Source organism: Rhinopithecus roxellana, chromosome 16, assembly GCF_007565055.1.
Source record: "Rhinopithecus roxellana isolate Shanxi Qingling chromosome 16, ASM756505v1, whole genome shotgun sequence".
In the NCBI taxonomy this organism is placed as follows: Eukaryota; Metazoa; Chordata; class Mammalia; order Primates; family Cercopithecidae; genus Rhinopithecus; species Rhinopithecus roxellana.
In genome coordinates, this window is record NC_044564.1 from 11,406,831 (window position 1) to 11,422,224 (window position 15,394).

The 15,394-nt window shown below is 55.7% G+C and overlaps 1 protein-coding gene across 2 annotated transcripts in view; it reads right to left on the minus strand.

The window, feature by feature from the left end:
• The window catches only part of COL5A1 (collagen type V alpha 1 chain), a 209,079-nt gene that overhangs the window by 94,461 nt on the left and 99,224 nt on the right, over nt 1-15,394 (minus strand). For both annotated transcript variants that reach the window (XM_010372767.2, XM_010372766.2), the window contains exons 10-15: nt 15,104-15,145; nt 14,809-14,871; nt 3,592-3,666; nt 3,326-3,418; nt 1,483-1,539; nt 223-276 (exon numbers count right to left, since the gene is read on the minus strand). In XM_010372767.2, the coding sequence (XP_010371069.1) occupies nt 223-276; nt 1,483-1,539; nt 3,326-3,418; nt 3,592-3,666; nt 14,809-14,871; nt 15,104-15,145 (384 nt within the window). The remainder of the gene's footprint in view (nt 1-222; nt 277-1,482; nt 1,540-3,325; nt 3,419-3,591; nt 3,667-14,808; nt 14,872-15,103; nt 15,146-15,394) is intronic.

A 15,394-nucleotide genomic window follows, 5' to 3' on the forward strand; every position in this document is an offset into this window, starting at 1 on the left:
CTGCTGCCCAGAGTGAAGGCCAGGGACAGAATAGAGCCGGCTCATTTCTGCCGCAGGCGCCAGAGTTCATTGTGCTCCACCCTCAGCACTGCGTAAAGCAACGACAATTCCTACGAATTTCCTTGGAAACATGCAGCAGCTGGGGGCCCCCCACACTCGCCCTCACCGCCCCCGGAGAACGGGAGGCGCCCACCAGACAGCAAAGGCCAGGATCCCACGTACCTGAGGCCCCACGTCTCCCGGCTCGCCCTTCAAACCTCCGCTCCCAGGGGGACCCTAGGGGGACACGGTGTGGGTTAACGTCTGCTCAAGGTGGGGACTCGGGAACACAGGAAGGACTACGGGTGGCAGGGGAGGAGGTGGGGGAGGGGACAGGGCTTCGGCCACGGTGCTCAGCACACAAAGCGCGACCTGCCTGCCTCAAACAGAACCGGGGAACAATGACTTTCCAGGAGCGGGGAAATGCAGTTGTTTGGATCTCTTCCTAATCGGGAATAAAATTCTAGACACTGGGGCCAGCAAACACCACAGAGCTCCTGGAGACATTTCTCTCTCCAGGGTGAACCTGACCGTGGTCCGTTACGGGCCAAAGCTTCCAGCAGCATGTGCACCTGCTACGAGCCCCTTGAGGCCAGATCCCCCAGATGTGGGAGGCCAGCCCTGAGTCAGGCCCTGTGTGGAGGGGACCGAGCCCAGAACCAGCAGCAGGTGGCAAAGCCAGGAGGGCCCCTGCGGTGTTGAACTCCTCTGTGTCCCTGCAAACCCACACTCCTCCCTGGAGTCCCCAGAACCCAGCCCCTGTGCCTGACACTGCCAGCCCCTGAGTGCCCCTGGGCACATACTGTATGTTTTTTTATGAATCGAGGACCCCAGATGGGAGCTAAGTTGAGGCCATAGCATGGGGGCAGGTGAAGCTGGAAATCCTGCGCTCTGCCCCACACTAAGCTATCTTCGACTCTGGAACAGAGCTGTAAAGATCTAATGGAGGCCCCTGGTCCACAAGGCAAAGCCACAGCCTGTGCGAGGGAATTCCCCAGGCCCCTGGCTGCAGCAGGACTCCATCCCTCCAAGGAGCCACTCCTCTGCTGACAGCTCATAGTATGTTCTCTGCAGGGAGAGCCTGGAGCTCCAATGCAGGGGTGACAAGGGGCCTCCTCCTCTAATTCCTGCCAGCTCCTTTCCATTCAGGATGGAGTTGGGGGCTGTTTCCCAGGGATCGCTGATGTCAGTTCTACCCTGCTAAACTCCCTCAAGTGACTTTGAGACACAGTCACCCATCCCCACCCCCCACCAACGAGGGGGCTGGAGCAGCACCAAGAGAGGCCCCTGGTCTCCCTGGCCACCCTCCTGGGAACAGACACTGGACTGAGGGCTGCCCTGTGTCCACAGGACTCCAAGGCCACCTGCCACTGTCCACCAAGGACACAGGCAGTGGGCCAGTCCCCACACCACGCCCGGCTCTCAGATTTGCCAATGACTTACCACAGGGCCGGGTCTCCCTGTGAGACCCATCGGGCCAGCTGGTCCCCTCAGTGCCAACTGCAAAGGAAAGTGAGACACGCTGAGACAGGGCCCCAGCAGCGGTGCCCCCGTTTGCTGGCACCTGAGCTGTGAGATGTGGCAGGAGGGAACAGGCAGACTGGACACAGAAGCGACAGGAGATTCTGGAAGAGGAGGTCTGATGACTCCCCAACAGCCCCCCCACTTCTGCGGGGCTCTCAGCATCCATGGGAGTGTCGTGGGACATGCAGAGGTGGAAGCCGGTGGGCCCCCATTGCCTCCCTTGGGAGATAGGCCCCATCCCTCCTTCCTGTCTCTCCAGCCCACACAGAGGGCCTACTCCCAGCCCATCACCCTTGGCTAAGTCTGAAATAATCCTCTTACTCTGGGCTGGGCGTGAGGAGTACATTTTACACCTGAGCTCAAGCTGAGTCATGACATATTTTATTTCACATGGGAGGTGCTTCAAGCACTCCCAGCCACTGGGAAAGTATTTTGGGAGGGTAGGAACCCACCTGCCCCATCTGAATGTGGCCCCTACCTGCACCAGCGCAGGTCCCACCACTTTCCCACAGAGCCACTTCTGCTGCTGCTAAGTGACTCTGTTTCCCTGGCAGATGCCATCTGAATTTTAGAAGATTTTGTTTAGCATTATAAAATCTTCTTATAGCCTATCGCCCGTTTGGTTTCAATTAACATACACAAGATAAAAGGCCAGCCAGGCAGGCCCAGGCCCATAAACCCAGTAGCAGGTAGCAGGGTTTGCTGCACACTGCCTTCCATCATTCAGGCAATTTGCTCCATGGTGACGACTCCGTGCTTACACTCTCCTGTAATTACCTAAGCACTCTGATCATTAACATCTACTCTGGCTGCTGTGGGAGCTGCATAAATATTTCTCAAACAAGGGATTACTTAGCAGCTTTCTTGTGCTCTGCTGGAGGATTACCCACCCACTCACCCGCCCCACGGGGCAGTGTTTACACCCATGGTGGGCAATCAGCAGTCCAGAGCCATGTCTGCAGAAAACACAGGCCACGGATGAGCTGCTTCACCATAGGAAATCAAGTGCTCCTCTGAGGACCCTGCTCCTTAGGACCCCCTAGGCTGAGAGCGAGGGGCTCTGGGGCCCAAGGGCTCTCTCCCAGAGGAGCCTAGCTCAGCCCAGCTCCAGCCCAGGCAGCCCCTTCCAGGAGCCATGTGGGTTTCCAGCTCCACTTCTGGATCCTGGCAGAGGGCCTAGCACAGAGGCAGAGGTCACCACTGGGTCAGAGGTGGAGGGGCCCAGAAGCCCCTTGTAAAGTTAGAACCCAGACCCTCAGCATGGACAAAGAACCCTGAAAAACTCCCCAAACAGTCCCCAAGCTCTCGGGGTCCCTACTGGACACTGACACGCTCTCGGGGTCCCTACTAGACACTGACACGCTCTCGGGGTCCCTACTGGACACTGACACGCTCTCGGGGTCCCTACTGGACACTGACACGCTCTCGGGGTCCCTACTAGACACTGACACGCTCTCGGGGTCCCTACTGGACACTGACACGCTCTCGGGGTCCCTACTGGACACTGACACGCTCTCGGGGTCCCTACTGGACACTGACACGCTCTCGGGGTCCCTACTGGACACTGACTTGCTCTCGGGGTCCCTACTGGACACTGAGGACTACACGCTCCCACAGCTCCTGACCCCAGCAAGCAGGTATCCTGGGGTTGGGACAGCTGCTTCCCTCCAAGCTGGGCTCTGAGCCTGACTCACTCACTCCTGTTGGCCCCTGGGGCTGGGCTCTGTCCCCTTCAGGCCCCTGGGAACCCAGCACTACTCACCCTGGCCTGCTGGAGAATGGCTTGCGCCTGGGACTCCTGGGCTGAGACCATGGGACCTTTGGAGCCCGCATCGCCACCACCTCCAAACCGGAACTGCAGGTGCAAGACAAGGGTCACTCTGGGAGCAGTGACGTGGCGCCCAGGCCAGACCACAGGCTGAGACGGGGCCCACAGTCTTCTCCGGCGACAGCGCAGCCTCAGAGGGTCTGGTTTGGAGCCCACCTGCCCCAGCTGCCTCCCCACCTCCGACCAATGAGGGTACTTACGGGTAGCATGAGCATGGTTCCTGGAGGACCGGGCAGGCCATCGGCCCCAGGAAGGCCTGGGCGTCCAGGGGGGCCCTGCAGACAAGGGGCCAAGAGAGATAAGTCAGAGTGCAACCAGGCTGGGGCCGGGCTGCAGTGAGAATGAGGGCATCAGAGAAGCGGCCCACCCAGGAAACGCACTGGACACGCACCGAAGCTGTGAGATCTCATGGTAGGAATGTTCCAGAAACCCCAGCCCAGAGAAGGGAGGGGCACGGCCGTGGGCTTCAGAGGCCACGGATAAGAAGGGAGTGGGCTTTCAGAGGATCGGAAAGGCTTCATAGGCTGGGAATAAGAAGGGAGGGAGGTCTGAGCTGGATCTAGAGGAATCCAGAGACCCAGCAGGCATCCGCTGGGGCCTCAAGGCAGAGACAAGGAGCCCGGAGGTGAGGAGGCAGTGTCAGGCTCCTGTCGCTCCAGGAATGCCCCTTCCAGGTCTCCACAGCCAACAGGAAACGAGGACTCCAGGCTCAAGGCCCAGTGCCTCCTGCACCTAGTGGGCGCTCATCCTTAACGGCCTCCAAGCAACCCGCGTGTGCCTGCTCGGACGGAAGTGGGGATGGAGCAGTCACTTATGTGGACAGACACGCAACACAGCAGAGCACACATTCAGCCAGAGCAAATTCAAGAACCCATTTATACGCAAACAGCACAGTGCCCCCCACACGCCCGGCCAACCTGGCCTCTAACACAGGACCCATACAGACATCCCTAGGACTGGTTTCTCTAGACTAATTCCAGCCAGCTTCAGACCACTATATGCACGTAAAACCAGTAAGATGATTTATTTTCAAAATAACATTTGATCGCAAAGCTATTTCACAAAAGCAAGCAGATTCCCAGCCAGTCTAAAGTAGATGAGGCTTGTTTTGCATAGAGATGGGAGCTTAACCCCCTCTCCCCAGTGAGAAAAGCCTCCACCAACTACACTCCAGCATAGTGGATGGGTGTTGCCTCCAATCTTCCAAATCAGGAACAGCTGCACTGAGCGTGTGTGTTCACACCACCCGAGCAAGACACTACCAGCCAGGAAACCCAATTCCCAGCCGGGAAGACCAAGAACCTGAGTGGTTCTTCTGGAACTGTCCAGGAGGCTGTGGAGCCATCTGGGCCTGAACCTAAACTTGCCTGCCTTTTCTTTACTGGTTGTTTTTTTATTGCAGAAGTAACTCCATTCCTTGTGAAATGTCTTCTGGTACAGATTTATAGAGTGAAAGAGAAAGATCCCTTTTCATCTCCGGATGTAACCAGCGTTCAAGTTCTGTAAGTGCAAAGGCAAAGATGGAGACGCACATGCTGGACACACTAACTAACACATTAATCACTATGAGGCTGTGTGGCTTCGGAGTTTTCTTCCTTCCTTTCTTTTCTTTTTTTTTTTTTTTTTTGAGACGGAGTCTCACTCTGTTGCCCAGACTGGAGTGCAGTGGCGCGATCACAGCTCACTGCAACCTCTGCCTCCCTGGTTCAAGCAATTCTCTGCCTCAGCCTCCCGAGTACCTGGGATTACAGGTGTCTACCACCAGGCCTGGCTAATTCTTGTATTTTTAGTAGAGATGGGGTTTCCCACCATCTTGGCCAGGCTGGTCTTGAACTCCTGACCTCGTGATCCACCCGCCTTGGGCTCCCAAAGTGTTGGGATTACAGGCGTGAGCCACTGTGCCCGGCCTCCTTCTTTTTGATGGTACTGTCCCTAAATATTCTGCAATTTGCTCTTGAAAATCATGACCTATCTTTGTAGATCTCCTTGGCAACATCTGTTGCATCTCCCAGGCACCATGGACTCATCGTTTATCGAAGCCGTCTTCCACCGATGCACGTTGGATTGGTTCCAGTTTGCATTATGACAAACACTGCCCGATAGACGTGCTAACATATTCCGCTAGGTAAGTCCCTCAAAGCAGTGCTGCTGGGTCAAAAAATGTATATATGTGTATATTTCTTAATTGCTAATGGATACTGCCAAATCGCCCCCAACTGCCATTTTGGAAAACACTCTCAGGAGACAAAAATCCCGTTTAAAAAAGAAAGATCCAGAACATGTTTGCCACCCAGGTTTTGTCATTGACCTCCAATCCTGATAGCCGCTTACAGCTGAGATTCCTGTGTCGGAATCAATTCCAAACCAAACCCTGCATTTAAAATTTAGGATCAGTGTCTCCTAAGGATGAACTGCTGTCTGGGCAGTGCATGTGTGTAAGTGTGTGTGCATGTGTGTGTGTGTGGGTGTGTGTGGATGTGTGTAAATGTATGTGTGTACGTGTGTGAATGTATCAATGTGTGTGCATGTGTGACTGTGTATGCATGTGCGAATGTGTGTGAATGCATGTGTGTGCACATATGTGACTATATCAATGTGTGTGTGTGCATGTGCGTGCATGTGTAAATGCAGGTGTATGCATGTGTGTGCATGTGTGAATGCATGTGGTGTATGTGTGTACATATATGTAAATGCATTGTGTGTGAATGCATGTGTGGAATGTGTGTGAATGCACATGTGCATGTGTTTGCATGTATGAATGCATGTGTGTGCATGTATGCTTGTGCATGTGTGTGAATGAATGTTGTGTGTGAATGCGTGTGAATGCATGTTGTGTGTGAATGTGTGCGCATTTGTATGTGGGAATGCATGTGTGTGCGTATGTGCGCATGTGTGTCCATGCATGCATGCTCCTGCTCACATGGTGTTGCTGTAGGAAGCTAGGAAGTCTCCTCAAGACCACTCCTTGTCCCCTGCTGTTCATTTCCAAAGACCTTCGTTTCAGCATCCTTCCTGCCTGTTCTAAGCCACAGTGGTAAAAATCCAACCTCCGGGCTGTGAAAGCAACTTCCCTCGATGCTGCCTCTCACTGACAACCAGAACAATTCCAGAGAATCGGAACGTAGATGAACAAGGATAACATGAAGTCCCAGAAGAAGGAGACAGTGTGGAGAAGAAAGGCAAGAATGTCGCCACCTCCATGAACCCTTCCAACGTGTTCAAATTTGACACAAGTCCTCATGGCCACCAACATGAACCTGCATTTGCCATCACTTAGAATCATTGTCAGCAAGCCTTTTGCCAAGCCCCATGGTCTCCAACATAAAGACTTTGACCTCCGGGCTGAAAGACATGGTTACACCTCGAAGTCGCACTTCCAATTTCACAACACAAAGCACGGGCCAGTGATGCGGCTATTGTCTGCGACCAGGCGGGTGTCAGACACCAAGGGAGCGTTCCAGCAGGCGACACACAGGTCATGGGGTCAGACACCAAGGGAGCGCTCCAGCAGGCGACACACAGGTCATGGGGATGCTGCTCGGCTCCAGCCACTGGCCAAATACAGCAAAATAAGAAATCCCGCCTTGCCTTTGCTATTTGCTAGTGTGTATTTTCCTGCTAACTCCATTAGCTGGCCCCCAAATCAGTGCCCTAACATGGTCAAACAACAATGTTCTGAAGGCCCTGGCACAGAAGGGCTCTCAGTGTCATACCTATAACCAGGAAAAGAAATCAGGCACCAACTTCCAATGAAGGCAACACTGGTATCTAACACGTTTTCTTTCCTGAGGACGTCCAGGCATCTTCTGCACAGAGATGATGTGATCGGATGACCAGATACTTCACAAAGTGGCTTCCTCTGCCACTGCAGATTCAGCATGTGAAACTGTCCCCATGAGCCCCTGGCCCAGCCTCAGGGGAGAGGCACAAGGCCCCCTTCCAGGCTGGGATTTGGGTCAAAGCGGTGAGCAGAGAACCCCGAGCCTTTTCTCTTCATGGTGGCGGCAGGTTTGGGAGGAGCTGTAGGCCTGCAGGAGGCTTGGTGCTGAAAAGTTCCCTTCCGCTCTTGGAAAGACCCGGAGCAGGAGGACAGCAAGCAGGTGTCTCTCCAGAGCCTTTGTGTGCGTGTGGTTGTCCAGGCCCGACCCTGGGCAGGCACAGCTCGGGAGTGGCCCAGAGCAGTTCTCAGTGGTCACTTCCTTCTGGACGTCTCCTGGCTGTGAGGAATCCGTGCATGACCATGTGCGGTGGGCTGAAGGATGCCTCATCAAAGGTACGTGCAGCTCCTGAAACACGTGACTGTGCCCTTCTTGGGGTCTTTGAGGATGGGACTGAGGATCTTGAGATGAGATCTTGGGCCCTAAATCCAATGACGAGTCCTTGTAAGGGAAAAGGAGGGGAGGCAGTGACAGAGACACAGGGGAGGGCAGCGTGAAGACAGAGGCAGAGACTGCAGAGATGCACCAACAAGCTATGGGGACAGAGGACGGCCAGTGGCCGCCAGGAGCCGGAAAAGGTGAGGAAGACCCTCCCCTGGAGCCTCCAGAGGGGGCGCCGCCCAGCCCACACCTTGATTTCAGATTTCTGGCCTCCAGAACTAAGAGAGAAGACACTTCTGTTGCTTTAAACCCCAAGTTGGTCATCAATTGTCCGAGGATCCCAAAGAAATGAACCCACATTTCATTCATTCATTGAGAGGTACCTACTGAGCCCCTTCAAAGAGCTAGACAGACACTCTTCCAGGAGCCTTAGGGCCCGTCTAAAAGACTGGAGGCAGGGCCCTATCAAGAGGCCTGATGCCTCAGACCGCACCCCTCAACCAGAACTAACAACCAGAAAATCCACAGGAGGGGCTCTTTATCCACCGGCCACCAATAACCAGGGCTCTGGGTAAGACCTGCGGCCTCAAGGGGCCCACCTGAGAAAGACTCCTGGACGCCCCCAGCCATTGCCACTAACCAACCGTGATGAACACCCTGGCAGTCTCCGCATCGGGTCCGAGAGCACAGTGCGCTTGGGGCCAGACCTGCGGCTTCTGCCAGCTGTCCCTTCACTCTAGAAATGTCCTGAGGCCTTTGCTCCCTTCACCTCTCTCTCCACAAACTGTACTTGATTTTCTTTTCCATACGAGAATGTACACCCTCCAATGAATCTTCCTTTCGACACCGAGCTCGCTTTGGGAGACACACACTGCTTCCAGGGCTACAGCAGGGAAACCCCCAGTTCCCACAGATCTCCTGGTAGGGCACCTGAGGCTTGGACAGATTCCTATCAGTGGCCTCGGGGGACAAAGCTTTGAAGATAAATGAGACTTGAAATGGCCAGAAGTCATTCACGACCAGGCTGCTGGGGATGCGGACACACAAGCCTGCAAACCAGCCTCCCTGGAACGGCCGCCGTGTGGCGGTGAACCCAGACAGCGCATGCGTGTGTGTGTAGGTGTGTGTGTGCGTGTGTGCACCTGGGTGTGTGCACGTGTGCGTGTGTGTGCACGTCAGTGTATGTGTGAGTAAATGTGTGTGCACATGTATGGACGAGTGTGTGCATACATGCATAAGTGTGTGAATGTGTGTACATGTGAGGTGTGTATGTGTGTGCATGTATGGGTGAGCGTGTGCATGAGTGTGTGTGAAGGTGTGTGAGTGCATGTGTGTGTATGGACAAGTATGTGCAGACATGCATGAGTGTGCGAATGTGTGTACGTGTGTATGTGTGTGCGTGTATGGGTGTGTGCATGAGTGTGTGCAAGCATGTGAGTGCATGTGTGTGTAAATGTGTGTGCGCACATGCATGGGTGTGTGCATCCATGCATGAATGTGTGTGTGTGCATGTGTGAGTATACGTGTGCAAATATGGGTGAGTGTGTGCATGAGTGTGTGTGCAGGTGTGGGTGAGTGTGCATGTGTAAGTGTATGTATGGGTGTGTGCATGTACACATGAGTGTGCATGTGTGGATGTGTACGTGTGTGCATGTATGGGTGTGTGCATGTACGTATGTGTGTGAGTGCATGTGAATGTGAGTGCATGTGTGGGTGAGTGTGCATGTGTACTTAAGTGTGTGTGTGAACCTCTCTGAGCAGCTCTGCCAAGATGTCCTGAACACTTCCAAGCACAAGGAGAGACTGGATTGGCATGTCCCGTCCACAGGAGCCTGGGAGCCAGGAAAACAAAGCTAATTCCTTCTGAGTTGGACAGCAGCCGCGTGCTCATGAGTGAACTTGCTCTCTCTGTCATGTTGCCAGTGATCTAGCCTGTGTCCTATCCCACCCTGGGTGTAACTCCAGCAGGCCATGGGGAGGGGATGGCACAGCAGGGCGTCACCCCAAGGCTGGTCCTGGGCAGACCACACCAGAACCTATTAGGGAGAGATGAGCTGCGCATTCTGGCTGGGAGGTAGTGACTGATGTTTTTCAGGGCACGGCTTACATACAAACCTTTTCAAGGTACAGAAAAATGCACTCATGCAAAATCCCATGAGCAAGGCTAATCCTGGACACATAAAAAAGAGGGGGAGAAAGTTTGAGCCCCTGCTGAGTGACAGGAGGGGCTAAGACAGTGCTGGGGAGCGTCATTATTGCCAGGCTGCTTCTGCACCTAATGGGGTCATTGAAAGGTTGGGGGGGCTCCTCCCAAGGCATCAAATGCATCCAATTATGCAGGCAGCGAGGTGCCCCTGTGTGGCAATCTGGAGAAAGCTTGGGAAACTGCCTCCACTCTGACCCTGGGGCGGCTGGGAGAGAAACCTGCATACTGAATCCCTGGGGCTTCCCAGAGGAGGATCCAGACCTCGCGGAGGGTGGGACCTGCCCACAGACTCAGAAAGCAGATCGTTACTTTACCCAAAAATAATAAATGTGCTGCAGACGGAAAGATCTGTGTGAAGTCTATCTTAAGGGCAATAGACCAGCGGCTGGTCAACACCAGCTGGAGCTCCCGGGAGTCAATTAGACAGCAAGCAAGCTCATTTCTAGATGAAAACGTTAAACTCTCCAGTGGACCACGGAGATTCAGGAGGAGTGTGGCCACAGCATCCTGAAAAATGCAATCAAATCCACAGTAACACTGGATGCTTTCAGGAGCTGCCTTAAAACACAGCAGTGCCTGGGGTGCAAGGCTTTCGGAGAGGCGCACGGGGAAGGGAAAGGAAGGGACTCGCCTCAAAGACGCTCTGATCACACAGAACATTTCTTAGGCACAAACATCGTGGGCACCAGCTCTGGGGCACACACGCGAATGGATGTAGGGGGTGCTCACAAGCAGCACCGAGGCGGCGCCTGCCTTCTGGGTGCTTCTATCGAGGCTAGCAGGTATGGGCCCTGGAAGTCCATGGAAGGCGGGACTCACTGGGGCCTGAATCTTTACTGATGGCCCCCAGCCCTCTCCTTCCCCCACCTGCTCAGCGACCCACAGGGGCACAGCACTGCCACGATGGGATCATAGGGAACCTTCACAAATGCATAACCTCATGCTTTCAGACCCACTGATATCAGACTATATTCCCAGATGCCCTAAAGAGTCAGCCCCTACAGAAACGCACTGGCAGGTGGCACGGAAGCCAGACCCACAAGAAACCCAGGCCAGAGAGGGGTGGGTAATGCCCACCTGACTCGCAGCTCCCTTGGGAACTCCCAGCTCTCTAGGGTTTCTTCTGAACCTCAAAGTAAGAGTGGCCACCTTCCTTCTGCCACAGGAGATCTGGGTTCAACCCCAGTTCTACCTCTATCTCCCTGCGGGCTTTTGCACATGGCCCCAGCTGTGCACCTGCTTACCAGTCATCTGAGGGAAACTGGATGGGAGGATGGCTCGAGCCCCCTTCTCCACCCGGACACAGCCGCTCCAGACCTCCCATCTTGGGATTCCCAGTTCTTCCTCCAATGCCTTTACTAAATAATTCTTGCCGTCTAACCACGCCTGGTTTGTGCCTTTTCTTCCTCACTGGATGGTGAGTTTCTCAAGGCAGGCCCCACTTCTGTGCCTCTCCTTGCACCCTGCTCCCTGCAGGCAGCCATGGGCATAAGAGCAAGAAAGGATTTGAGGTGCTAGAATGTAGACGCAGCATGGAAGGTCGTCCAAGGGGAGCAGCGGGAGAGTGTGCAGGGCCCACCAGACAGTGTGAAGGAAGCGACGCCCAGCGCTAGTCAGTGGAGGCACAGGGTGCGGGCTTTAGCAGCTGGTCAGGGCTGCATGATGCCCAGTGGGATGCCATGGCACAGGTGCACAGACGGTTCCCAGCCAATTGCCACGGCTGCCCACAGGGAGCAGGGTGTCAGGAAGGGCACAGAAGTGAGGCCTATCTTGAGGAACTCACCACCTGGTGAGGAAGAAAAGAACACAAACCGGTCACGGCTAGACAGCCCTTGGGGAAGGAAGGGAGGGCTGGGAAATCCCAAGGCAGGAGGTCTGGGGTATCAGGGAGAAGAGGGTTCTTCCAGACCACAGGGAAAAGTCCCTCCTAGACAGAGGCACAGGAGGCCAAGCAGAGGAGGGGACAGAGCATGCCGCTGCTCTGCAGGACTATTTTGTGCTGAAGCCAAATAAGAATCGATGGATGCAAGAAGAGTTCTCTTACTGCCCCCTTTCTGCCTAAAAGCAGGGCATTACCCCCTGCTCCCACCCCACCCACCCGCCTCTGCTTCTGTATCAGAATTTGGGGAGCGCCCCTTATCACCTGAGAGGGAGGCCAGCCCGATGAATCTGCCTCAACAGACTTTGCCAAGATAACCTTAATCCTCCACTTGTTCCTCCGTGAAGTTCCGAGTCACTTGCCCACCATCTGTCACCCCTCGAAGCCCAAACCCTCTTTTCCTTGGTCTAGCCACTTCTCCACATCCTATTGCTTGTTAAAATGGTGTATATGCTCCCGAGCCGAAGCACTTCTTTTGGTTTTTACTTCTTGGCTGTGAAGCCCCCGGGCATAGAAGATTAAAAGTGTTAAAATCGTGTGCCTCTTCTCTTGTGAATCTGTCTTTTGTCCATTCACTTTGGAGGCCCCAGATGCTCAACCCCCCGAGGGAAGAGAAAACATTGTTTTTCCACTGCACAGGAACCTGAGCCCGGTCCACTGCAGGCAGCGCTGCAGGGTTCCACCCCACAGCCAGTGATCTTGCACAGCCGATTAGTGGGCATCCAGCAAGATCTGGGCATCAAGAGGATGCTGAGCTGTGAGCAGGGATGGTTTCTTGAACAAGGCCAGCCGGAACTGGACCCAGAGGGGTGGACAGCTCTCAGCTCCTGGAACCGGCACCCCTCCCTACTGGAAGGGCCCTGGGGAGGCCGGTGGGCTCCAGGTCTCTCCTCCAACTCCACGGATGCAGACCCTGGAGGAGTTGGTTCCTCTGCCAACCCCAACCTCAGTCCTCATGCTCCTGGACCCTGATGTGAGTTGGAGGAAGACCAGCTCCTAAACCAACGATATTCTCCAGTCAGGGCCCTTGGCTCCTCCGCAGCAGCTGGGTTGGTCACGGTGTCACAAGGCACTGGCAGGGCCACCCACCAGTGACCCCAAGCTGGGATCAGCCCATAGGCAGGGACCGCGTGGTGAGGTGTGAACCAGCACCCCTCTGGTTCACACCGTTGAGATCCCCAGGCTAGACCAGTGCCCAGCACTCAGTACAAATCTGTATGCTGGATGGATAGGAGGACAGAGCCTTGGAACACCACTGAGGCAGCGTCAGTTGGCATCTGGGTGCCCTGTGTGTCAGCCGGCCTCTGGGTGCCCCGTGTGTCGGCCGGCCTCTGGGTGCCCTGTGTGTCGGCCAGCCTCTGGGTGCCCTGTGGATACTACCCTGTCCTACATCTGGGAAAGAAACCAGCCCCCAGAGCCATGCAATGCACTTTCCTTTGCACAGGAACCCAGCCACACCTGTGGACCCATCCACAGGCAGCTCTGTGGAGGGGGAGCTTGGCCATCGCCCCATCTCACACGAATCTGCGGGGAGGGGGCTCCAGAGCGAGCTGGGGTGGCTGCAGCCCCCACCGCAGAGCTCCAATCATGCCGGTCCTCGCTGGGCAAGAGCAGTGGCTGCTGGCTGTTGCCTGTCTGGAGTTTTGGAGATGTGGCTGCCAAGCTGTGGATGCTGTGAAAGCTTCGTGCTCCAGGGGCCAGCCAAGCCCCCACCCCGCCCCGCTTCCTGCCACGACCCTTGCCATGGAGCAAGATCCCGCTCTTCTGGGCCCCCAAATCCCTCACTGTGAAAAGCAATGTGGCAGAGAATCTCACTGTGTGGCCCAATCTGATGCATACTGCCCTCCGAGGTCACTCGGCCACACAGAACGATAACAACCTCTTCCCGCATTGCTGACCTGAACCGTTCTCCTCCAAAGGTTGGCCTCAGTGCTCCCATCTCCTCCCCAGGCAAGCATCCCCACCGGCTCGGCTCTTGCCCCCACAAAGGCTGCCACCACCTGCCCCTGCATCCTGCTGCCTGACCTCACCTGTCCTGCGCCTCCCCAGCTTTCCAGGGGTACTGAGCACCCATAAGAACCTCCAGGTCCAAGGTCAGGACTTACTGTCCCCAGCCCTGCCCCACCTTTCCTGAGCACTGCTGCAAAGCCACCAGGCACTGCACAAGACATCCCCAAACGCCTCCCTGTGGAGTAGCCTGGGAAGCATCCCTAGCCACCGCACTCTGACATTACAAACCACCTTCCCACAGGACCAGACCCTGCCCTGCATCCACCCACAGTAACACCCACAAGGTCCTCACTCTGCCCCGGACAGCAGGCAGGTCCCTGGCATGAACACCCGTGATCACCCACACGCAGCCCTTGTTTCTCCCACCCACAACCCAGCCGTTCAGAAATCAGTTCTTAGTCCTTCTGCACTCAAATCCACATTCATTTCAACAGCAGGAAGAAGAGACAACTCTCGCCCCACCCGACACCAGGAGGCCGCAGTACTCGGAGCGCCCACCAGGTGTCAGAAGGAAATCGCAGCGTCTGGGGAGCGGCTGTCCTCCATCTCCTCCCGTGGCCAGGGACACCGAGGACACCTCTGAGCCTGCGAGCCAGGTGCAACCCACAACAAGTAAGTTCCCAAACCCAGCAAGGAGGGCGGCTGTTTCCACGTAAGTGTGGCTGCCCGGCGGCGAGGAGTGGGAAACGCCCCGGAGCCATCCGCTGTGTTTACTGCGGCTGCTGCCATTTGCTGGACAACTGCAGCTCCCGGGGCCACCATCTGGGCTGAGCATTGGCAGGCTCCCTGGGCCCTGAGGGACCCCACTCTCCCCATAGCCACAGCCAGCCCCAGAAACATCTGAACACGGCTGGTGTGAGGGGTGCCTGGGTAAAGGGGGATTTGAAGACACAAGTCTCTGTGTCACCTCCACAGGCAGGGACAGCTCGGGTCACAGCGTGGAGAGGAGACATGGGCAGCCTCACAGTTGGTGTGATCTCAGGAAACACAGTCAACCTCTTACCCTTTCTCCAGGGTCCCCAACTTGGCCAGTAGGACCCATGGTTCCTGGAGGTCCGGGAAGACCCTAGAATTTAAAATAAAGTTGGGGCAGAGTTAAAAGATGGGGCCACAGGAAAAGGTCCGATTTCCACCTGGCCAACCAAGGCAGAGGTTGGGGTGGGAAAGTGCTGGCTCCCAGAGTATCTGCAAAAGTGAAGAGCCTCTCTCTTTTCCATCCAGGAGACATAAGGGGTGTCACCAACCCCACCCCACCAACAGTACCTTCTGCAAGTCACAGGATAAAGCCGGATACTCACCGCGGGGCCTTCTGGGCCGGGCGGGCCCTCGATGAGCATGCCCTGGGGAAACAGAGAGAGGGCGTCTGAGACCGCGGCCCGTCCCTCCTGACACCCCAGACCCCAGTAGTATGGACGGCCTTCAGCTGTGTGCACAAGGGGCCCTTGCTCAGTTCCTGCTGTCCTGGGGAGTCATGATCACAGACTGCAATGGGGGCCTGTGGCAGGGCCTCAGTGGCTGTCGTCCTAGCACTGCCAGGCAAAGGAGCAACCTGGGTCAGCAGCCAGCGACAGACACCGGCTCCCTCCAGA